The sequence below is a fragment of the Tyto alba genome, unplaced genomic scaffold, assembly GCF_018691265.1.
Source record: "Tyto alba isolate M040663 unplaced genomic scaffold, T.alba_DEE_v4.0 Super-Scaffold_21, whole genome shotgun sequence".
NCBI classification, from domain to species: domain Eukaryota; kingdom Metazoa; phylum Chordata; class Aves; order Strigiformes; family Tytonidae; genus Tyto; species Tyto alba.
Window position 1 is genome coordinate 8,622,379 of NW_024881295.1, and position 24,254 is coordinate 8,646,632.

Sequence of the window (24,254 nt, forward strand, 5' to 3'; positions counted from 1 at the left end):
CTGACTAACCTGGCCTTGAACCCTTCCAGGGAGGGGGCAGCCACAGCTTCTCTGGGCACCCTGGGCCAGTATCTCACCACCCTCACATTAAACAATTTCTTCCTTATACTTAATCTGAATCTACCTTCTTTCAGTTTAAAACTGTTACTCCTTATCCTATCACTACACCCCCTGATAAAGAGTCCCTCCCCACCTTTCCTGTAGCCCCCTTTAAGCACTGGCAGGCCGCTATAAGGTCTCCCCGGAGCCTTCTCTTCTCCAGGCTGCACAACCCCAACTCTCTCAGCCCGGCCTCACACGGGAGCTGCTCCAGCCCCCTGAGCATCTTCACGGCCTCCTCTGGGCCCACTTGAGCAGGTCTATGTCCTTCTTATACTGGGGACCCCAGAGCTGGACCTGGTGCTGCACGTGGGGTCTCACGAGAGCAGAGCAGAGGGGGAGAATCCCCTCCCTCGCCCTGCCGGCCACACTTCTCTCGATGCAGCCCAGGACACAGTTGGCTTTCTGGGCTGGGAGCGCACATTGCTGGCTCACAGTCAGTTTTCCACCCACCAACACCCCCAGGTCCTTCTCCGCAGGGCTGCTCTCAATCCTCTTATGGCCCAGCCTGGATTTGTGCTGGGGATTGCCCCGACCCGTGGGCAGGACCTTGCACTTGGCCCTGTTGAACTTCGTGCAGTTCACACGGGCCCCCCTCTCCAGCCTGCCCAGGTCCCTCTGGATGCCATCCCTGCCCCCCAGCGTGTCGACCGCACCACACAGCTCGGTGTCGTCGGCAAACTTGCTGAGGGTGCGCTCGATCCCCCTGTCCGTGTCACCGACAAAGGGGTTAAACAGCGCTGGGCCCAGTACTGACCCCTGAGGAACGGCACTTGTCACCCCCCTCCACTTGGACATTGAGCCGTTGACCGCAACTCTGAGTGACACCATCCAGATAATTCCTTATCCACTGAGTGGTCCATCCACCAAATCCATGTCTCTCCAATTTAGAGACAAGGATGTTGTGTGGGACAGTGTCAGATGCTTTGCACAAGTCCAGGTAGATGACATCAGTTGCTCTTCCCTTATCCACCAGCACTTTTGTCACCACTTGCTTTGAAATATTTTTGTTCAAAAGTACGTGAGCTTGGAATTAAGCTAATACTTTTTCTGGCGTTGATAATGTCAGAAATATCCTGAGACAAAATTACATGAAACAGTGTCAGTTTGGTTTGGTTTAATATTCCGAGATGAAGTCTATAAAAAGAAAACAAAAACTGTTACTTACTTGCTTTATGCTGGATTAGTATTCCATTGCAGCAGCAAAGACAACCCCTAAGTGGGAAAGTTATAATCAAAATCTGATGTTACACAGCTTTAGATATTTTGCTATGCTGGAGTGAGTAATTACGGTGTTAGAAAAAATATAGAATATTTAGACATGACGACCAAAAATCTGAAATTAACAAAAAGTTTGTGTCAGGCTGAATCAAAGTAATCAAATGTTTTAAAAAATCAGTATAACTAGGTATGGGGTTTTATTATTACTAGTTTTGAACTTGACTTTTAAAGTTGAACAAAAAAGAGATTTTAAAAGTGGTATGTATTTAACAGATCTTCATAACATTTCTTGTCCTCCATCCCCTTGATATTGTGACAGGGACAATTAAAGAATGTTTGGGTGTTATTATTGTGCATTTCCACAGCTTAAAATATTTGCAGTTCATTACAATTTAATATTCACTCTAATTTTTCCAGATTTTAGTACACAGTATTGTTGTAATTACAACAGCTCATATTGTTGCTTAAAGCAACTTAGCATCTTACAGCAAACATCAACTGGTGACATATTCTCTGTTGTGAATCTGTCTTACCACCACTTTCGATAGTAAGGAGTCATATATGAGACCTAAACAGAGAAGAATAAAAATAGATATCCTAAACAATTGCTAATGGTTTAAAGACTTTATTTTTAAAATTTAGACTCATATTTTTCTTTACCCTTCAATCTAGAGATTTATCTCTCTAGTTTTCCAAGCATTGGCTTAAAACAAGGCTCAGTTGTCATGCTGCTTACCTTGTCTGTATATGTTGTCTTCTTTTAATAAGATGTGATTATTAGACTCATTTTTAAAGTCATAGAAGTTGATATTTTTGGTCTATACAGTCACCATGGGAATGTATTTCTTGCATGCATTTCCTTGTCTTTTGTTTGCTTAGCTTTGTGTTTGTTATGTCATCTGAACTTCTGGGTCTAACAGTAAGATTGTATCATACAACCACACACTTGGAATGGAATCCTTCTGGTGGCTTGAGTGCTAGAAATTTCTCCCTGACCTGGAAGGTCAGTCACCTATCACAAAAAGGATGTTTTTCACATAGATTTCCTTATATAGGGAGAGGACACTTACGTGATTTGTCCTAACAGACTGTGGCCTTTCTCCTCAGTGGTTACACATAATTGATGAGGGCATTCAGTTCTTCTGGCTTGTGATAAGACAAGAGGAAACTGCCTCAAGTTGCACCAGGGGAGGTTTAGATGAGATACTAGGAAAAAATTCTTCACCAGAAGGGTTGTCAAGCACTGGAACAGGCTGCCCAGGGAGGTGGTTGAGTCTCCATCCGTCAAGGTATTTAAAAGACATGTAGACATGGCACTTAGGGACATGGTTTAGTGATGGACTTACAATGGTAGATTTAGGGTTGGACTTGATCTTAAAGGCCTTTTCCAACCTAAATGATTCTATGATTTCCTCTCAGATAAAGCCTTCCAATATGTTTTCATAACCTCCCAATCAAAGGCTTTTAAAACATTTGAATCCGGTGATTGTCATTGCTGAAAGAGAAGGAATACCAGCTGGTAGCTTTCTAGAGGCCTAGGCCTGCCGCTCTCATGAATTTTTGAAAATTGATGCTCATGCTTTGTTTAACCATCAAATGACTGTATATAGCGTTGCTGATCTTCCCTAATTTCTGTGAAGAGCTTTCTAATCCTTATGCAGAAAAGACAGGCAATTATAGGTGTTAGAGGTACCACTGTGCAGCTGAGCATCATCACACTGTATTTTTGCCTCCTGCACTCACTAGCAAGATGAGCAAACCCAAAATTGCACAGAGAAGGAGGTGTCTAACAAGACATGTGAAACATTACGAAGCCTGTCACTGCATTCATGATAACCCAGCTGAGATATCGCGTACTAGCCTGTCACTTGCTACTTTGCTACTTGATTTCTTTTCTGTGTTGCTTCTCTTATGCAAAGTAGGTCAATTCCCTTGTACAGACAACTGCCAGGTGACCTTTGTGAATCTCAAGTGCGATTCCTCCAAGAAAAAACGCCGAGGCCGCAAGTCACCATCAAAAGAAGTATCCCATATCACTGCAGAGTTTGAAGTGGAGATGAAGTCAGAAGAAGTCTCAGGTTTGTGAAAGATCTGTCTGTGGAGAGAAACCAGAATTCAGTTCCTCAGTGTGTTGTTAGAATCTCTTTGATTTTATTTCATCAGACTGCCATGCAAACCTTTTAGCACAAGCCTCATTCAACGGCCTTTCCAAACTCAAATTTTCAGAGATTTAATTGAATGGAATTGGGTAGGAAATTAAGCCAAAGGAACAAAGATTGAACCTGCAGCAAAATTCCCTCGAAGCCTTAAGTCATGTACTTTAATTTAGTCTGATTTCTTTAAACAGCAGAAGTGCTAATTGATGCACAGAGACTGTAAGGATTAGGTAGAAGTTCTGCAACAACGATGATAAAAATATCCTCCGAAATGTAAGTTGCTGAAACTTCAGTCTGAGAATCAAACATTTTTATCACACATTTGGAAAATTCATGTTTTCATAACAAACTTCAGGAAGAAAAAGAATTGCTTCAAGTTATTCATGAGATGGAATATTATGCTATAAAATCCAGCCAAAGAAAACGTGGGCTGAATTCTATAAACACATCAGTCCTCAAAGGCAGGTTTCTCAACCCTGAGGGGTGCCTCACTAGCCAGTAATCACGCCATAAAACACCTTTCTTTGTGTCACCCAGGTATTTTGGTCAGGGAAGTGGGAGTAATTCCTAATCAGCTGGGTAAAGCACAGGCAGAGAAAATTCAGAAACATTAGTGGTGGTAGATTGAACACATATCTGGAAGTACAATGCAGTGGTATTGATGCTTTCTGCAGCCCTCTCCCAGCTCACTCAGTATAACCAGATTTCTTAATGCTATAGATAAGATATCAGCACTCAGTGTGCACTTATAGGTCACGAAACTCAGTTTGATGGACCATGGTGTACTACCTTGTTGCTTTAAAAGGCCTGATTTTGAATACAGTGAGCTGCTTCTACAATTTATATGGAGAAGACAGTGGAGCAAACAGAGGTGTCATAGTGCGATGCAGGCTAAGTTTCTTGTTAAGCACCTCTTTCTAAACATGAATCTCAATTGCTTCTAGTTTTGTTATCATTTCCCATCTAGACACCTGTAACATTGACTGTGTTCGGAAAAGGATGGAGCAGAAGCTGCAAACTGCAATCAAAACATTGAGGAAATCTATTAATAAACAGCAATTTTACATTCAGTTTTCTGGGACAGAATATGAAGTGGCTCAGAAGCCAGCTAAAGCTACTGAAGGGCATGAAGCTTGCAGTACAGGGCAAGTGCTGCAGGATGGAAAATGTGGTAAGTCCTAACATTCTATTCAGCCATATCCCGCAAAACAAGCAATCCAAAATTAACTTGTCCCTAGTGAGACAGGCAGGAAATCTGTGAGATAACAGACAATTTAGATCGATATTACTCAGCATATGTGCATGGACCACTGACAGTTCATAAGACTTGGAAGGGAGTTCATTAAATGATTGCAGGAAAACAAAGGAAACATATAAATGCATACATTCCCATGCTGTCAGCTGGTATGTATCAAGACCTGCCACAAGGGATTGTTGGCAGTTAGTTTCCAGCTGCTCCCAGCATCTTATGAAAACATAATTACAATTCTGTAAAACAATAATATGGTGTTTGCCTAGATGCCGTATATTTAATTTTATATTACCTCTCTCACTCTCCTCACCACCAAATCATCCATGACCCATGCCTGTATTTATACTTAACACTCAAGAGGTCCAATAAGAAAAAGAATCTATAGAAATCTATTTTAATTTTATGTAAAATACCTAATATTTTTAAGGCTTTTCCCAGGTTATCAGACTCTAGTGCTTTACATGGGGGGTAAGGGGCTAGCGCATGCCTGTTAATGACAGTTCTCAGCACTGCAAGCTTTCTAATCACTTAAAGTCATCTTTTCAAAATCAGCCTATCTTTTTCCCAGCTTCTTTTAGATACCGAGTGATTTACAAGCAAAAAGAAATAGTTAAGTGCAGCTTTGATAGGTGCCTCTAATGAGGCTGTTTCCATCATACTGGAACAGTGATTTAGAAACTATACTGGAAGACTGTGGCTATCAATGTCTAGAAACCCATACATTTTAACTACCTATATCCAGCAGAGAAAAATGTTTAATGCGGTTATGTGCCCTGTTGCAGCAAGAAAAGCATTTGTATTCATATCTGTATTTGAAATGCTTTCCAGTTGGGATTGTTGAGTGTCAAGAGACATAAAATATTACATAGAATACATTGCCCTCAGAGAAATCTCTAGAAGTGATATCAGGAGACAGAGTTATTGTAATCATCTGCCACAAACCAACATGTAAATGCACCTAATGTAAACTAAAAATTCACATCACTTCCCATACCTTATGCACCACTGTTTTAATTAAACTGGAATATACTGTTTTAAGACTGCATCAGCTTTATTAACAACATATGACTGATAAGCACTTCAGTGCAGTACAGTGTCATTGAATAGCTTAAACAATAGAAGGACCTTGCCCTGAGGTAAATTAACCTAGACCCCAGCGGAGATGGGCCTCTTTACATTAGGTGAGGATCCTGGACTAACATCTGCCACTATAATACTGGGGCCAGAGAGATCCATCTTCTCTAAATGTATGATACAAAGGCAAATGTGATCAAAATGAAAGTCCTTATGTAGATTCCCCTTTTCTTTTCTCAGTTACCTGCAGCACGGGCACCTTTTATAGCGGAGAACATAATCAGTGCGTTCCTTGCTCACCAGGAACATACCAAGACACAGAAGGTCAGCTTACCTGTGAGCCTTGCCCAAGTAACGATGGACAGGGAGTAGCAGGCGCCCGGAATGTGTCAGAATGTGGAGGCAAGTTTAATTTGATGATAAAATGATTAGGTGTTACCACACAGCCTGTAAGGCATGGAGGCTAAAAGAGGGGAGAGCATTCCACACTTCTGTCTTGTAAAGGTAACAGAAGAAATCTCTGTGCACTTACAAGCAATACACAGAAATGTTTTGGCTTGCTCCATCTACTCACATTGCCAACAAGAAGATGGGACCTGCTGCAGCAATGTGAGTTATGGTACAGAAATGAGCAAGCCAAGCAAAGCACTCTGCTTCAAGTCAGGTGTGGAATCTGGACATACTTCGACTTGCAAGGACTCGTCAGGTATATTGTGAGCCAAAGGGATGAATTACTTTGGGCTGGTATTGGTGAGTCTAATGAACCTGCTGATCTAATGTTTTGCATGAGATGCAGTTTACCTGGTCTAATCAGCACCAATCATAATTTTGAGATAGTTATGCTGCAGGGGTCTGTAACCTGGGCTCGGAGCTAATGACTGCAAGTTTCAATGCTGCTTGAATTCACTGCAGCTTTTGGCAAGTGATGTAGCATCTCTGACTCAACTTTATGATACGTAAATTAGATAATAATAATGATAAGACCTGGTTTCAGAAGAGATCTGTGCTTCTACTGCAACTTGATCAAGATAAGGATTTAAGACACAACTGTTATTTTCTTTATTTCATTATAGTTAAGCAAAATCTAGTCTATAGCAGATACATTATTTGACTTTGAAAGAAATCTGTCATATCTGCTACACAAGTTGTAACTTTAAAAGTCATCCACAGAATTCACATTCATGCTTTCTTCAGGGATACCTAGAGTGATCACACAATGAATGTCATTTGAGAAACTGCCACTTTTCCCCATCCACTGAATAAAAAAATAACTCTAGTGTCTCCAGTCCAAACTGGTAGATTTTGCTAATTTACTGTATGAAGCAACTATCACAGGGAAATTCTCAAAATGCTTGTACATCTTTGTTATATTCATTTGCATTTATCCAAAATTCAAAAAGAATAGATTATCAAAATAAAATCTGAGTTTATAAAGGTTGACTATAGCATACTGACCAAAGTAGCACAATGACTAGAGGAAAAAGACTGTTTTGTTTCAAGACTTGAATTTGAATTATTGTTCTGCACTACAACAAAAAGAAGCTCTTATGATTATTTTTGCAGAGTGGGTCTGTCTCAAAATGTTTGTCATCAGATCACAACAGTCTGTTTTTCTGCTTAACTCGCCCCTTTTCTCTTTCTGTGAAAGTGGCAAGAGAGAATATGTTTTGGACTTCATAAACCTCCCTGTCAAAGACTTCATCAAAATCAGCACATCTCCATAAAATGTGTCAGCATATGTGATGAAACAGTGTATTTTGATGAACACTGATTTTGTTAGAAATGTACTCACCACCTGTAATCAACAGTATTTTTGCATCATATCTTCAGGAGCAGTAATGCGTGTGTAGTAACAAATAAGCTATATCCGAAATCTTCACCCCTACAGGTGAAGCACATACAAGTATGTAAGAGATTTAAAGTTCCTGTTGCATAGAACTCTGTTGTAGCTACAAGTGAACAACGTGCTGTGATACTTAATTTACATGCAATTCATGTAGGTACAAGGCCAAAATGCAATTAGAAAACCTAGTCATTTGGGGCACTTTTTAGGGAAATCACCTGAGATCTATTTTGTTGGCAATTTCAATACAGAAAGCAAGAAGAGAGCAAGTTGCTCAGTGTTACGTACAGGCAAGGACTGAGACATATTAGTGCTGAAAACGTCGGGTATTTAGCAGTATTAAAACCCAACTGCACCACTTCATTAAAAGGATGTGTGTAACCTACACTTCACAAGTACTTAATTTTCACACTAAAATCCAGATCCAAATCCACTCTTCATTAACTGCCTTCATGTTAAAGTCCAGTACCAGTTGGACTAGACCAGATGGATCAGTTTTCCTACAAAATCAATAGCAGAATTGTCTTCAAATTAGTAATATCAGTATTTCTGAGGGCTGTGTCACAACAGCCAGCTTGTACAGTCATGTTCCAGCCAACTGGGATGGAAGCACAACTAAATCCCAAAGATCCTGGTCCCACAGGTGTCCATCTGAGTTTGAGTTTCATGGGGACAGAACCCGAACATTGCTTTTGCTCAGGAGTTCTAGTTCATCCTAAGTGCCAAGTACCCAAGATACTGGATGCCTCCCAACATTTCCCAGGAAGTATCAAGGTTCTTAAAAGACCCCAACCCCATCTAGGGCAGTCAAAACTTTCAGGTTTTCAAGCCAGTTGTTTCTGCCTGCTGTTCAGTTCTCAGGGAAGCTAAATTACAGTAATTAAAATATTGGGATTAGGCAACCAGAGGGAACACTTAACATCTCAAAGTTCTGGTCTCGCAGGCTGGGGTAGTGTGAAGATATGCATTAATGCCATAATCTGGAAAAACTTGACATCCTGTTTCTCAGGCAGGTTGTCAAGGATTAAAGTACTCAAGCTAGCAAAAACCAAGCCAAGCAAACGCCTATCAGAAATTGCCTGGAGAGCCAGTTTGGAAACTACCTTGTATCTGTCAGTAGACTCATTCACGAAGTGCTTTGCTTTACACAAATTACCATTTTCTGGCGGAAGAGTTTCTGACAAGCCCTAGTTTTCACAGCTACCTGGAAAGCTGCTGGTGTCAGCTATTCTCACAGACAGGGTGCTGGACTGGTCCCATCCAGTCTGGTAAATCCCATGATCTGTTTCCATATGTATAAAATGGAGATATGAAAAAACAATTACTTGCTTCATAGATGTGGTGCAAAGTTTAATTTGTTCCTACAGAGTGCTTTGAAATTCTCAGATGAAGGACTTGGTGAAAGTACAAAGTATTCTAACAGTATCTTAATAGAGCCCTTGCTAAAAACAAATAAACAAACAAGCAAACAAAAAACATAGGTAGCAAAGAGCTTATTAAGAAACTAGTTGTATTTACTGGTGGTGTTTTCAGGAAGTGGTTACAGGAACAATACAAAATCAGCAGGTAGGATTAGAATTTGATCTGCAGCTGTCTTAGTGTCACGTGCTTAAGTTAAAGGAAGCATTGCTAACTACTAGTGGGTTAATTTATACTTTGTCCAAAGAAGTCAGCTTACTAATATAGATGATCATTTTCAATTTCTAGGGCAGTGTTCTCCTGGGCACTATTCTTCAGATGGTTTTAAACCTTGTAGAGTCTGTCCTCTTGGTACGTACCAGCCTGAACCAGGAAGGACCCTCTGCTTTCCATGTGGCGGTGGGCTTGTGACCAAGTATGAAGGTGCTGTTTCCTTTCAAGACTGCGAAACCAAAGGTGCATTTCAAATTTTTCCACAATTCATATTCCTGCTGCTTGCCCTTTTGTTTGTAAGCTTCAGTGCCAAGGGGCTTCGAAAGGCTCCAAAACAAACACAGTCACTGCATATTGAAACATGGTGTGTGACTAAATTAAATGGTCAGGAAATCTGTAAACTAGGAATGATTTCCCACGATTGCGGAGACTGAACAGGCTTTATGGTTTTCTTTGGAATTTACCACGGGCAGGTACAGCGTCAGTGCTTCAACTGGTAAGTGAATCAGTCCCACTGCATGGCAAGAAATAAAACAAACTTGCATTAGGCAATGCTTTGGCCTTCCTGTCCTGTATATTTTTATTTACCAAATTAGAAAAACTAAACACTACAGAAATTATATAAAGTTAAGGATTGATTATTAATGAGATAGGCAGAAACTGTAAGCGTGCAACATGTTGCGTGTTACATTAATGTTAACTTCCAGGGCAAATGCTGAAGAGGAATCTGCCCAAATGCATTTTGCTCTAGTTACCATAGTGATGTGTTGGCCCTGGCAAACAGACACTAATGGAAACCTCTCTCCTGCTGTTGTGAAAGGCATTTTTAGTGTTGAGGCAGATATATGTATCAGCTTCCATTTATTACAAACTCATTGGGAGCCACTATATTAAATACAGTGAGAGACACGTGTGGCACCTTTTACTAGTTCATAAGGGTTTAGCTCTAGTCTTTGGAACATAATCCTAGGTAGAAGGTCCTTTGAAATGGGAAATACAGGGAGCTGGTGTATTTTTTGCCTTTTATGGCCTAGTAAGTATGTTGCCAAAGGGGGATCATGAGGTATGTCCAGGATAGAGGAAAGTTCCCTCTGCACTGAAGATTGCTACTTTGTGAAAATAATGCACCTCATACCTTACAGTTCATTGTTCTCCTGGACACTACTACAACTCCACAACACACAGATGTATCCGATGCCCTGTGGGAACATACCAGCCTGAGTTTGGTCAAAACTACTGCATCACCTGCCCTGGGAACACAAGTACAGACTTTGATGGCTCCACTAATGTTACACACTGCAAAAGTAAGTTGCATTTATATTAGCTGTGAGAGGAAGCATATCTTTAGATTTGAACTGCAACTTGAAGGTTCCATCTGTCAGGCTGGACTTCAGCTCTGTATTTCCTAGTTAGCATATATCTACTGCCAGATGGAATAGTAAAAGTTGGGAAAACAATGAGAAAAAAACATAGAAACGTACCACTTGATGCATATGATTGTTTTGTCATTAATGTAATTTCGCAGAATGCCAGCTACAGGTTAAAACTGCCAAGCTGTTGGTTTCCCAGACCCTGTAAGTTGTCTTGCAGTGATGCGTATTCATCCATGTCGCTGTAGAGCACAGTATCTTCTATCAGAGTAGCTGGCATTTTATAATAATTATAAAATACTAGGAGAGATGGTCACACATACTGCAATTGCCAGGTAATCGCTCATGACAGTGAAATCTTCTCATAGGCTTTTTTGCAGTACTCAGCCTCTTATCTTCAATTACCATTTTAAATATCCCTAAGGAATCCAGTGCAATTTTATTTGTTCTTTTGTGAATGACTAATTCTTTTAGGCAAGCAATTTTTTTCATCTCTACCATGCTAATTTAAGAGAACATCTTTATAATTAAGTAATGTCATCTAAACTAACTATTCATGTGCAAGTCTGTCGTAAATTTTTATCCTGATGATGTGTCATGTGTCTTTGAAACCCATCATCATTCTAACGTAATTTGAGTAAATTAGATATTTGTAAGGAATTTTAAGAAGTTTTATGATTTTCCTATAAAATAAAACTATCCTTGTCACTTTGCTGTTTTAGATACTCCCTGTTCTCAAGCCAGTTTCTGACCTTGTATAGTCTTTGAGGCTTGGATTAAGCAAAATATTTAAACATATGTCTAGTTTTATGTGGGTGAGCGGGCCAGGAGAGATCGAGCTTAAGTAACTTACTGAATCAGGCTTCTGTGGCATATTCAGTAGGAGTTTTGAAAACTCAGAAAGTAAAATTGATCCATCAATGGTGATTCTTTATTAACTGGTTTAATCTCAGATAAAGCAAGGGGGATCTGTAATCCGGATACGGTTGGTTATTAGAATCATCACTCTCATTGGCTAAATCAGGTTAAAAACCAGGTGAAGTTAAACCAGAATACCTTCTGCATGTCAGCATGATCTCAGCAGTAACCACTGTGTGAGTACCTCCACAATGGGCTCACGTTTACTTACCTGTGTTCGTTTCTTAATCATATGTTAAAGCAGCCTGAATGAAGTGTTGAATCAGTTTATACACCGGAGATTGAGGTTTTGCAAATCAGTTGGCACAGCCCTGCAGATCAAGTATTCCTGTAAAGGCTTTCCGTGCTAAACAAAGAAGCAGCTGGAGAATGTATGCGTTTCTAAGGCCACATAGAGGAGTTTAGACTTGCTTAACAGATCTAGAAAAACACCTCAGATTATCTAATCAGCTAACACAAATGGTAAATTATGCTTCTCCACAGACCAGCACTGTGGAGGAGAACTTGGGGATTATACTGGCTACATTGAATCACCCAACTATCCTGGAGACTACCCAGCTAATGTTGAATGCATTTGGAATATAAATCCACCCCCAAAGAGGAGAATACTCATCGTCGTACCTGAGATATTTCTCCCAATTGAAGATGAATGTGGTGATGTTTTAGTCATGAGAAAAAGTGGTAAGTTGCCAGCCATGGGTTATATAAATATTTATTGCAAACTGAGTGGAAAGCTCATATTGAAGGGACAACTGTCTTCATCTATCCAATGCTTCTAAAAGGATTGTCGAATGAACTGGCACAGCAAGTTAAAACAGAACACTGTACCAATAACAATTAACAGAGTGATATTAATTATTCAGGTGTCTTGGATGAATCACAAAAGCAGTTAATGGGCTTCTGTCTAGCCCAGTTACCACGTGGAATAAATCACTGCCCGTCTAGAAGTCAACAAAGCTGTGCTAAGTTATTCTGGGAGAGCTATCTCCTGTCATCTGTACAAACCGTGCTCTCACTTATCCTTTTCAAGGATATATACACTGCAGTTACTGCTAGATCTGAGCAGTGACACAGGTTGGTACATCTGACACCCTTAAGAAATCCAAAGTTTTCCCAACTCCTTCAGTCCTATGTGGGCATCCAGCTTCTGGTGATCTGTTGCTAAATCTCCAAGAAGCACCAAACCTGAAAGACGATTGTTTAGATGGAACTTTGTTTAAAACAGCATATTGATATTTTACTTGTTAAACCAGTGTATTTTATTTGCTAAAACAATTTTCACAACTTTTTATCCTTGAGGGCTTGTGTTGACATCTCTGTATATCAGAAGAAGAAACCTGCTCACTAGATGGAAGGAAATTATATCCAGATCACTTTTTTTTTAAAAGCCAAACACTTACTGTAGCAGAACAAATCAGTCATCCTTCTAATCTCAAACTGTCATTCCAACAGCGAGTAAAGCCAGGCACATCAGCACCACTAACAGTACCAAAACAACACCACTGCTGGAAAATGAGGGCAGTTTTTTACAGTCATGATTTGTGATCACTGTATGTTTGGCATCATAAGAGTAGATCTTCCAAATATTTATCATAGGTCATGCAAGGTCAGCTGCTAATGTTACTGTGGAAGAATTGATATCAGTTACAATTAAATCCATTTTTTTGCACTTCAAGAATCCAAATCCCATTCAGTTCAAAAGGTCTCTTTTTGCTAACATTGATGAAAGTTGAATCAGCCCTAGCAAGCTCAGATTTTAAGTTACACTTGTTATTTTTCTTAATTATCCTGTGGCTATGGAGTGGGTTTTCTGAACTAGCTAAGAAGATATTTTTTCCTTTTTTTTGAAATTAATTTCAACTTAGAGGAGCCTCATGATGCATTCATAATGATTTCAAGACATCCTGTACCCTCCATCTGTTACTTATGTTAGGGGCAAATGGGGGTCTTTCTGGTTCCCAGCTATTAGCTCTGTTTCAGTATAGATAAATGACATTTTCTTTTCAAACCTACAACTAGGTATTTTGCACTGGGAGGTGCTGGTCCATTATGACCCCAGTAAGAAAGGCACTGAGAGTCTGTAAGGTATCATATTAAATGCTATTTCTTAGAGCTATCATTATGAGGAGAGAATAGTATAGGTAATCATACCTCCCTTCAGATGATGGGAACCACAGGTATCAAATGGCTTCTGATCCACACGCAGCACGATGGACAGACCTTGTCCATAGAAGAGCTTTTGCCCTTTCAGTCATTTGAGCTATTGTAGGATTTTCTTACAAGGAAACAACTCTGTTTATCATTTCCACCGTTGAACAGAAACAGTGTTCTCAAGAGAACTTCTTGCTGCACTTTGAGTCAAAGGCAAGACCACGCAGTACCATGATCACTGGTACCACGTGGGAGCTGCCTGCGGGTCCCTCTCGCTACGGCGAGCGGGCTGAGTTTATCCTCAGCCACGGGGTTTGTGCAGCACAACGCAGGCCTGGAGGCCGCCGAGCCGTACCCAGGGTAACTGCTGTGGGGATCACTAACGCCTCAGTGTGCAACGGCCTTTTGGTCAGGATCGCTATGCCAGGCCATTGCCTCCTGGTAAGTGGTTTGTTGCTCTCAGATGAACTCCCCAAACTGGCATGTAAGGAGCTGGTTACCACATCTGCCCGAGGTGCCGCTGACTCATTCTTACCTCCCGGGGCCCAGCATATGGGAACCCTGGAATTCAGTGCTAGAGTAGTACACAAAACAGGTAATATTGATAGTAATTTTATGAATGTCAAAAATGATCTCTGGCACCTACCTCACTGTCTACTTAAGCTTCTTGCTGTGGGACAGAGGGGTTCCCATTACCTTTCTGAAAAAATTTACTTCTCCTTATAGACATATAAAAGACTACATCCCTTCTATCACAAAAAACTTCTCTTGGGAATACGTCAGCTGAGAAGTGTCATGACATTTCTGAGCTGTAGATGAGGAAGGGTGCAGAAGTTTATTTTTTAAAGAACTTTTCTTTATTTAACCTTCTAGCTTCTCCTACTTCAATTACTACGTATGAAACATGTCAGACTTACGAGAGACCTATTGCATTTACCTCAAGATCAAGGAAGCTCTGGATTCAGTTCAAGTCTAATGAAGGAAACAGCGGCAAAGGATTTCAGGTCCCCTATGTGACTTACGATGGTGAGAATGGGATTGTTTTCCATCTTTGTGTTACATCTGAATTATAGAAAATTGTTGTCAGAGTCTCTCTTGCAGTGATTACAGGGAGAGAAGAATGAGGAAAAACTTGATGTAACTAATTTTTAGTCAAGTGAACTACTTTAAAACCAGTTGCAAAGACTTTGAAATAATACTCAATTTTATTCTTATTACTTTTTCTAATACTTCAAGGATGGACAGCAAATTATACAAAATTCTTTAAACTTAATCCTTATTCCACTGAATTCAACCAGACTACTTTTAATTAGCATTTATCATATGCATAATGAGAATACCATTAATTGCTGTGCGTTTTAGGAAGCCCCTTCATCAAGTCCAACTGGTAACCCACACAATTTTGAAAATTATGCATTGAAAAAAATCACAAGTCCAACAGAGAAAAACAGTGATGCAAAAAGGAATATCCTTTCAGTAACCACTTTCATAAATCCACATTTTAAAATAGTCTGTCTTATCATATAAACGATGCATTACACTGTATCTTTTGGACTTTGGGATGATTTCTGTTTTAATGAAACAAAGACTTTGCTTTGATGCTTTTGGCAGCTGTTAGTCCATCTCTTCCAAACACCAGAGCGATTTTGGGGATGACAAGAAAATCTGTATTAAGCTGGTAATTCAGGAATCAAAATGAGAGCTGTTCCCAGGGCAGAAAATTAGGATCTGTTCCTGACTGTGCTGCTGACTTCACATATAACCTTTGACAGTGATTTCATATCCCTGACCCTGTTTCTTCATCTCCAGAATGCAGACAATAAAGCATTATTATCTGGAGGGAATAGTTTTCTGGGGCTAAGTTAGTATTTACATGGATAATTCAAATTTATTGTTCTAAAGCAGTACAGAATATTGATGTGATTAGATTGGAATACACCAGCTTGAGAGACACTGAATAATTAACTGGATACTAAATTTCTCAGCTCTGTCTTGAAGAGGAGGTCTAGCTAATATCTGGCTGTTACCCTCCCAAATGATGTCACAAATAGTCACTCGACTGATCTTTATTTTTCAGAGGATTATCAACAGCTAATAGAAGACATTGTTCGAGATGGACGACTATATGCATCAGAAAATCATCAAGAAATTCTAAAGGTAAGAAAATTCTGCTTTATCTGAGTCTAACCAAGAATTCTTTTACTAAATATTTTCCCAAGATAGTTTTCATTACCCTGATAAGGTCATAGTATTTAAACCTCAAGTGTGACTCCAAATTAACTTCTCTGTCTTCTGAGGTTTATGCTGGTATTTGGAGCTGCACCAAATCAGTAGCTCAGCTGGGCTGAGCACGTGCATATGTCCTTTGCTGAATCAGGAACTAAATGAAAAGTATGCTAACATGATTGTATGTTAGAAAAATAAGTCACCCAAGAATGAAGAACCTATTGTTTGAAGAGCCTTCCTCAGCCTCAGTCTGGCATGTGTTTAAATGAGTCATTAAGTTAGAATTTCTTGTGCATTAAAAAATGTATTTACATAAATCACTGTCCTGCCTCAACAAGACATAACCATAATGGAGCATTGTAAGCTGTCCATGAAATAGTTTTCCAGAGGCACAAGCAACACATTGGAGAGAATTGTGGAGGAAGGCTGCTGGGCTGCCACCTATAACAACTAATTAAAACTGAAAAAAGGCTGTTCAGAAGGCAAAATGCAGCCAGGTAAATGTGTGGCTTGGAAGGGCAGGAACTGATTAACAGCCAGGTCCCCTGGCTAGCCCTGCACCAGCCCTGCCAGTGTTCTCTCCCTCGAGCCTCAAGGATGCTCAGGTCTCAGCTGCAGTGCATATGGTGAGGCACAGGATCAGCTGAGGCTTTGAACCAAGACTTTATCAAGGTACAGGGGAAAGTCCTTAAAGAGCTCAGTGTCACTGAAGATCAGCCTTCTCTCTTGTTCGTGGAGGGAAGGCCCAGGACAACAGCATGAAACAGACTGAAAGGGCAGTCTGCAGTTCTAATATCTAACTTCTGTAGCTGGTTTGTGGTTAACTCAGCTGCTACCCTCTCGGTTCAGGACATCCCAGGAACGCTAATTGCAAAAAAAACGTCCGGCACAGTAGAAAGGTTGATCAGTATAAAACTTCCCAGCAACATGGAGTAGTTCCTGTACACTGCTTTACCCAGAATCAAGTTTTGCAAAGAAAAAAAAAAAAAAACAAAACCAAAAACCTGATTGTTGTTCATTAATTTTTTAAGCTGTGCAGACACTAAATCTAAACTCTATTTTTATCTAATATATATATTGTCTCCCATAGGACAAGAAACTGATTAAAGCTCTCTTTGATGTACTGGCACACCCACAAAATTATTTCAAGTACACAGCACAAGAGTCAAAAGAGATGTTTCCAAGATCATTTATAAAGCTACTGCGATCAAAAGTTTCCAGATTTCTACGACCATACAAATAGTCTATTGGTATTCAATTTTCAGTTACTTTGAATTCCTGTCAAATATTGTCTTTCCTCCATAGTAGAAACATTTGCTAATTTGAAGTCTCTTTTTTGCAGACTTTGTTTTCAGTTGTATATTGAAGAATACCTATAATGTTTTATAATCGTTAAAGCCAATGTTCTGAATGGGATTTTTACTACAAAAAAAATGTGCACCCCTGAGTGCATCTAGCTGAAGATTCAAATTTGTGTCTGCACTAGTGTATCTTCACTTTCCATCTGAAATTACATTATGTAGAAAATATTCTTTTTAGCTTTATATTTTTCATGAACAATAACTTTCGTCAAAGCAAAGAAGGAATCTATTCAAATCTGATTAAACTACCTGCAGATGACAAGTTCTGTTGTAGAAAGAAGTATGTAGTATAAATAATATTTGGATTTTGAATTGCACTTGAAGTTTATATTTGAATCTTTAGAAGAAAACAAAACAATCTAAATTTTGTTATTTGTCATTTGTGGCTTAGTGGAGCCTCTGTCCAAGTAGAAATCAAAAGGGAGAAAAAGAAGAAAGAAAAAAAGAAACAGATGTATAATTTTGTTTTATGAATTACGTGAGATTGAGTCCCATGCCCTAATGTCCTAATGTTTTTATCTGTCCTCTTCTAAACTTCTTCAGAGGTTTTCCACTGTCAATTACGTCACTGAAACAGATTTAGCTCTGGATTTCCGTATTACCAGTTGGTCCCTTTGAAGGCATTTACAATAGGATAGGTGAGAAATGAACAACAACACCACTAGTAGTCTTGTTTTTCTTTCCGTTAATAAAGCATCTAATTAAGTACAATATATAAATATATAAATATATGCTTCTATTTGTGGGTACATTAGTAATGTTATCTTTAGTTACTGTAAATATTATTCATGCTTAAACCTTTACTCCCACACGTCCTATACTTATATCTATTTGTAACTTTGCTTAGATGATTAAATGACCTCTCCAAGTGCTTGCCACTTCTGCTGACACCAAACTGAAGCCTTTTGGAGTTTTAGAATACTGGATAATAGTTTGCTCTGGGACAATCTCTTTCAACGTACATTAATCCAGGAAAAATAATATCCGTTAAGATGCAACTGCTGTCCACTGAACGGTCAGTTACTGCCTCTTCCTTGGGCACCCCTCACATGCAGGCCAGCAGTTACCCCTGAGGACGACACACGTGACAGGAGCTCACCAAGGAGAAATTTTTGCAGGACCTGCCATCTCCAAAATTCTGGGAATGTACCTGTGTCACAGGCCCAGACTCTCAGCGAGGTGAGGGGATGAACGGGACGAGGTGGGAGCAGGCCCTGCAGTCTTCAGAGACCTGGCGCTCCCTTTGTCACGAATTTGCAACCGCAGTGCCCATCAGCCGTGGGGGCTGGGTGGTCTGCAAGGGGGTGTTAGCCGCCAGTCAGGCCTTCCTCACAGAGTGGCAGGTACTGGTGGGTTAAGATGATGATAAATCTTGTGTTTCCTGCTGTTCTGTGGCACAGGAGCCAATTTCACTGAGATAGTAGCTTTTTTTTTGTTTTTTAGTATTTCAGCCTCTTAAGTCCCTTCCTCTTGTATATCATGTTACCTTTTGATCCTACAAGTTTATTACATGGAGACATTAACTATCACAGCAGTGTCCTTTCAGAAAAAGACTAACATACAGTTTTGCTTCACTACATTTTTTTGCATATCTACCCTGTAGTTTAACATACCCTTGAATGCTCTCAAAGACATACATTAACGGTGATTATGGTTAACTTCTTATACTTTTGTTTGTCTTTGAGCAAGTACTGTTTAAATTTACAGAGTTGGATTCTGTTGGCTGCAAGTGGTTGAATATTCCATTTCTAAGAGACACCTTAAGTATTATGTTGAGTTTTTCTACTTAGTCATCTTGTCACTTTGCTTGCCTTCTTTCCTTTTATGTTGAAGAGTATCATTTTTTCTTTCTACACCTGAACAGTTTCAACGTAGGGTCTAAGAATTCATTTTTTTCACTCATGGATCTTAGGTGTTTGGTGAGCTTTCTCTTTAATATATATATATTTATATATTAACCCTCATTTCAAAACGTAACATCTCTATAAAAGTCCTTTTTTAAAGGCTGCTAAACCTAACTTTCTGTGAGGATGTTGAAACTACTTTTATTAAATATTCATCATGGGTTACTAAAGGTGGATATTTGAAGGAGAACATCTCATCAGTCCTAGATTCAGTGCATGCCTGATACAAAAAATAAAGTTACATTTTTTTTTTTCCCTTAACATGAGTTATTTGTAGAAAAAAATTATATCTTAAAAAAGAAAGAGTCTTTTTAGGTACTCAATTATGTATAAGCGTATAGCTAAAAAACTACTTCAGCCAAAACGTATTTCAAAGTCTCATAGCTTATTCAGAATTAATAGAATAGGTCAGGATTGCAGCCATTCTACTGAAAGGTATGAAGGAAAGGATATGAAAGATATGGAGAAAAACAACTTCCTCATCTGCTGAGCCATTTACAGTGATCTTTAGTATTTCAAACTTCAGTAAGCAAACTTTGGAACCTGATGCTGTGCACTGAGTTTAGTAAAATCCTTGTCAAAAGTTTTGCTCAATAGCCCAGACATTTGGACACAATACCACAGCACAACACTGGTGCCAAGTGGGACAAACTTCCTCTCCGGAACAGGGCTGAAAGTAATTGCCTTACGAGTCCAGAAACCACTGGCAGCACCGTAACATTTTCCAGGCTCTTAGTGACGTGGGGAATCCAGTGCCAGGTAGTGACTACAAGAGGGACGTGTCCCAGTTGTGGCCACTGTTAGTGGGGCCTCGGTAGAGCCGAGGGGGGTGAATGCAGGAGGGCCTGGCTGCACTTCGCTCCAGTACCACTCTCGCCCTCACTTACAACCATGTTGGGGCACGGGCTCCACAGGCAGGACAAGGCGCTCGGGGACATCTGTAGCAAACGCAGACTTTGTGTTGCTGAAAGCAGTGAAAGAAAGAGAATAATTTGGCCTTCAAAAGTATACAGTAAAATGCTTCTGAAAATATAGGGGTTTCATATGTGATATATTTAGACAATGAGTCAGGTTTTCATGTTTGCAGCTCTGCATAGAAAGGCCCTCGGATGTGCAAATTTCTAATGAAATAAGTAATGACAAGTGGTGTGTAGGACTGCCTGAACCAATTTCAGCTGACTTGCACAACAGCACAGATTTTTTACATCAGCTCTAAAAGTTAAAAATGCTTTGACACATACTAGATTTACAGTTACAGAAACTGGCAGCCACCAAATAGAAGGTGAGTTCAGCTCTTCGTTTGTTAATGTAGGTGTAGGGTATCTTCCTTGTCAGAAGTCAGAAAGCATATTGCTACTATACAGTAACAGTACAACAACAAGGAATGTCATCTTCTATGGAGAAGACCTAGACACATTTGGAATCAAAAACCATGCAAGGAGAAATATGGCCACCTTTAAGAAAACCAGCTTCACAAAATGAATCAATATATCACAGAATATAAAGTTTTGGCTTTTACCTTAAACATTAAATATTACATTTAAACATATTCAATAAATACAGCCCTGTGTCCAGAATTACCGGTTGTATGCAGGATAGGTGTAACAACATGTTTGTGTTATTACAGGAAGGCTGAAGAAGTGTCCATTTGTGATTGCCCAATTTCACTTTACAAACTGATCTGTTTATTTTCAATTTGCCAGTGCCTGTATGCTTAAAAGCTGCACCTGTAGCACTTACCATTTCAAGCCTCTCCTCCTGCCTTAAACGCTGCACTTATTATTGGTGAGGTGGTGGTGAATCATCCCTAAACATTCTCATGTGCCACCAAATCACCGCCCGCATACCTGCTGCAGTCCAGGGGACTGCAACACTCAGAGGTTGCTAATCAAGCCCTAAGCCGAGCGGTGAGAGCGCTGGGTGGTGGTTGCTGAGGGCTGGGTGCCCGTGTGTGTCACCTGAGTACAGGAGGCATCCGGCCGCGGTGTGCAATAGATCGCCGCCTGCACCTCGCCTGCAATAGCAAGATCTATTCTGCCTGAAGATTTCGCTCATCGAAACTGGATTTAAAGCCGCTGAAGTCTTCTTTCAGCCCATTTTCTCGCCCTGCCTCCCTTCCTCCATCATACATTAGATTTTTACCTAAAGACCAACTTTTCAAAAGAAATTTGTTTCCTCATTGTGCCTCCCCCATCGAATAAAGTTAAAGCACAGTGTGTTATAACTACTAAAGATTTAGACTGATCTTTCCTACGCATCAGCTTCATAGTAGGGTAAGCTTACCTAAAAGTAAGTAAGCTTACTTAAAACTAGCTTACCTAGTAAGCTAGGTTTAGTTTAGTTTAGTTTTAGACTAGCCTAAATAAGTGCAGGCTTGGTCACAGAGTTTTCAGAGTCTGCATTCTGAGTTGTCAGGGGGTTTTGAAAGAGCACAGCTCACCCGTAGTCCTCACTGTGAGCAGAACACAGCGGCGATGCCACTGGAACAAGAAACATGCTTACATGCATTGAACATTGAAAGAGGAAAGTCAGCCCCCACCCCACGCCCCTTTGTAAGCGTGCCCAACAGACTCACATTCCTCAGGTCAGCCTTATCTATGATCAACCCAGTTTTAATCTTGCAGACAGCAAGTTATGAACTTCCAGAGCAAGAGCAGTGGTATGGTTCTTACACAGGAACTGCTGATGGGTCTCTGCCAGCAAAACCTAACCGCTCTGTGGCAGTTCCCATGTCTGGACTCTAAATACCTTTGAATACTCTTAAAAAATAAGCTGGAGTGAAATCTTCAACAACTGAATCCAGTGGCAAATTTCTCAGCCACCGCAGGGGTCTGGATTTTCCCTTTTCTAAGGATGAGAATGAGCAACACATGCAGTTACTTGTACCTGTGTCATGAGTTCAAGTAGTTGCTTTTTTTTCATAGTTTAAAACCACTGATTGACAGGAATGGTAGTAACTGGAGAAGTTCTATAGACTCTCAATGCTTTGAGACTTTAATGAAATAGTTTTCTAGGATGAGAGACTGTTGTAAGCACTTGGGGGAAAAAAATTACTTTTGTCTCCCGTAAGAATTTATGGAAGAAGGGAACTGTCTGTAAGGTAGTGTGAACTTATTCCTCAGTGTGAGACTTGGATTCAGCGTGAGGTCTCATGTTTCATCGTAACATTTTTCATCTGAATGGAAACAGACTGGGAAATAAACTCTTAATGTCAGAAAAATTGTTATCTAAGTATCTGAATATATACAATGCCAGTTTGTTATTTCATTTATTTATTCTGTTTCATCACTAAGCTTTTAATCTATAAAATTAATATGTAATATACAAGAGTAAAATGTACAGAAGTACCTTTAGATGTAATAATTTAAACCATCTGTTTTCAGAAAGCGGAGATAACAAATTTAAAGATATACAAACAATTGCAATTCGATTTTAGCTGAATTTCTCAATATCTAGAAAAAGAAGTGGCTTTTCTTAATTAAACTTTATTTTAATGATTGTGAAAATATCTTTTTTAGAGTTTGTTTTTGTTACTTTTTAATTAAAATTATTGTGTAAATATTGTTTTCTATGTTTGATACCTTAGAAAGGCCATTAATTTGCATTGACAGCAGCAGATACTCAGCACGATGATTAAGAAGGTACTTTAAGAGACTGGGGTGGATGTGGTCAGTAGTCAGATTCATCCTTCTAGATTACCAATCCTGTTATTTCTGCAGTCTCACTGGCATCATAGGGAGAGTTTTCTGGGGCAATTTAACCGGCTAATTTTCATAGAATTGACTATCAAGTGTCATTCTGAAGCGCTCACCATTTTCATAACATATAAATAATATGTATTTCAAAGTTAGTGCTAGTTCTTCTGTTGTTAGGATAAACAACACAAAACTCGGAAATAAAAGGGTATTCAAAAGATTATGCCCAAATATAGTATAAAGATAAGGAAAGGTATGGTGTCTCTGTGCTCCTAGGTAGCAGTGGAAGTGACAAAACCTCATATTGGATCATAGAGCCTTTTTTAGGCAAAACTGCCAGTGAGGTCAGTGGTAGTTTCACCTGCATAAAGTTCACTGTGATCACGTCCATTACCTGCTCAGCAGGAATTTCTGGTAGACTAGATTTCAGGGGAAAATACCTGGAGTGTAATATTGGTTTCTGTACCAATTTGCTCCATGTAAATCACTGGGCAAGAGTAACATTTTGAACTAAACCCTTGTAGATGCTGCTGGGTCTTCTAAGCTTTATTACCATTGTAAATTATGTACAAACAGCTATTTCCATATGAAATGTACCATGATAGGTTAGAGCAAAGATAGCGAATAACTGTACAAAATTTGATACTTAGAAAATAAAATACAGTGGTCTAAGCTTTAACAATATTTTAACAATACTGTCAGATTTGTAGTAGAAAATGTTGTTGTAAATGTATCTTATAAGAAAATGAATTTCCTTTTACCTCTGTATATTAATAGCTTTGATTTCTATGTCAAAGCTCAAAATGAAGCATGTAATAAAACTTTTGTTAAAATCACTTTCATAATAAACGTAAAATGGAATGGATACCTGGATACCCGTGCCTGCCATTTATTTGTGTGTATGGAAAAGGCTCCACGTACCAGGGTAATGTAGACAGGAATTGGAAGAGACCTTCTCCCTTTTTTATAGCATTTACATATTTCAGTCTAATATTCATCTTTAGGCAACAGAGAGCTTTTTCTTTCTCATCAAACAACTGGAGTTTGTGAGCACTGGGACACTGAGTTAAATTCCTTCCAAACAGACTTCAGGGAAACTTCAGAGCAAGAAGAAATCCTGGCTACAGCAAAGCACCACACCACCAACATCCCTCCAGGACCTTTAACCATTTCTTAAAATAACTCTGACATTACTATGTATATCTCATGCAGGTGCCCCTTCCCACACCCCTCTAACGAGAAGCAGCCTCTAAGAAAGAGGAAGGAAGCTCTCTTCCACCGGTGGCCTGATGGGCTGTTCCCACCATAAGCTGCCAAGAAGACTGGTGGCTTCCAGACTCACCTGCTGCTTG

The 24,254-nt window shown here is 39.6% G+C and overlaps 1 protein-coding gene across 5 annotated transcripts in view; it reads left to right on the top strand.

Moving 5' to 3' along the window:
• The window catches only part of SCUBE1 (signal peptide, CUB domain and EGF like domain containing 1), a 216,957-nt gene extending 193,182 nt beyond the window's left edge, over window positions 1-23,775 (top strand). For 2 of the 5 annotated variants that reach the window (XM_032986333.2, XM_032986335.2), the window contains 9 exons: window positions 3,243-3,398; window positions 4,444-4,647; window positions 6,043-6,204; window positions 9,353-9,520; window positions 10,420-10,581; window positions 12,049-12,246; window positions 14,590-14,742; window positions 15,794-15,873; window positions 17,033-23,775. In XM_032986333.2, coding sequence (XP_032842224.1) covers window positions 3,243-3,398; window positions 4,444-4,647; window positions 6,043-6,204; window positions 9,353-9,520; window positions 10,420-10,581; window positions 12,049-12,246; window positions 14,590-14,742; window positions 15,794-15,873; window positions 17,033-17,185 — 1,436 coding nt within the window. In that variant the 3' untranslated portion in view covers window positions 17,186-23,775. The remainder of the gene's footprint in view (window positions 1-3,242; window positions 3,399-4,443; window positions 4,648-6,042; window positions 6,205-9,352; window positions 9,521-10,419; window positions 10,582-12,048; window positions 12,247-14,589; window positions 14,743-15,793; window positions 15,874-17,032) is intronic. The other 3 variants (XM_032986334.2, XM_032986338.2, XM_032986339.2) reach the window with 2 other exon arrangements.
• The last annotated feature ends 479 nt before the right edge of the window (window positions 23,776-24,254 follow it).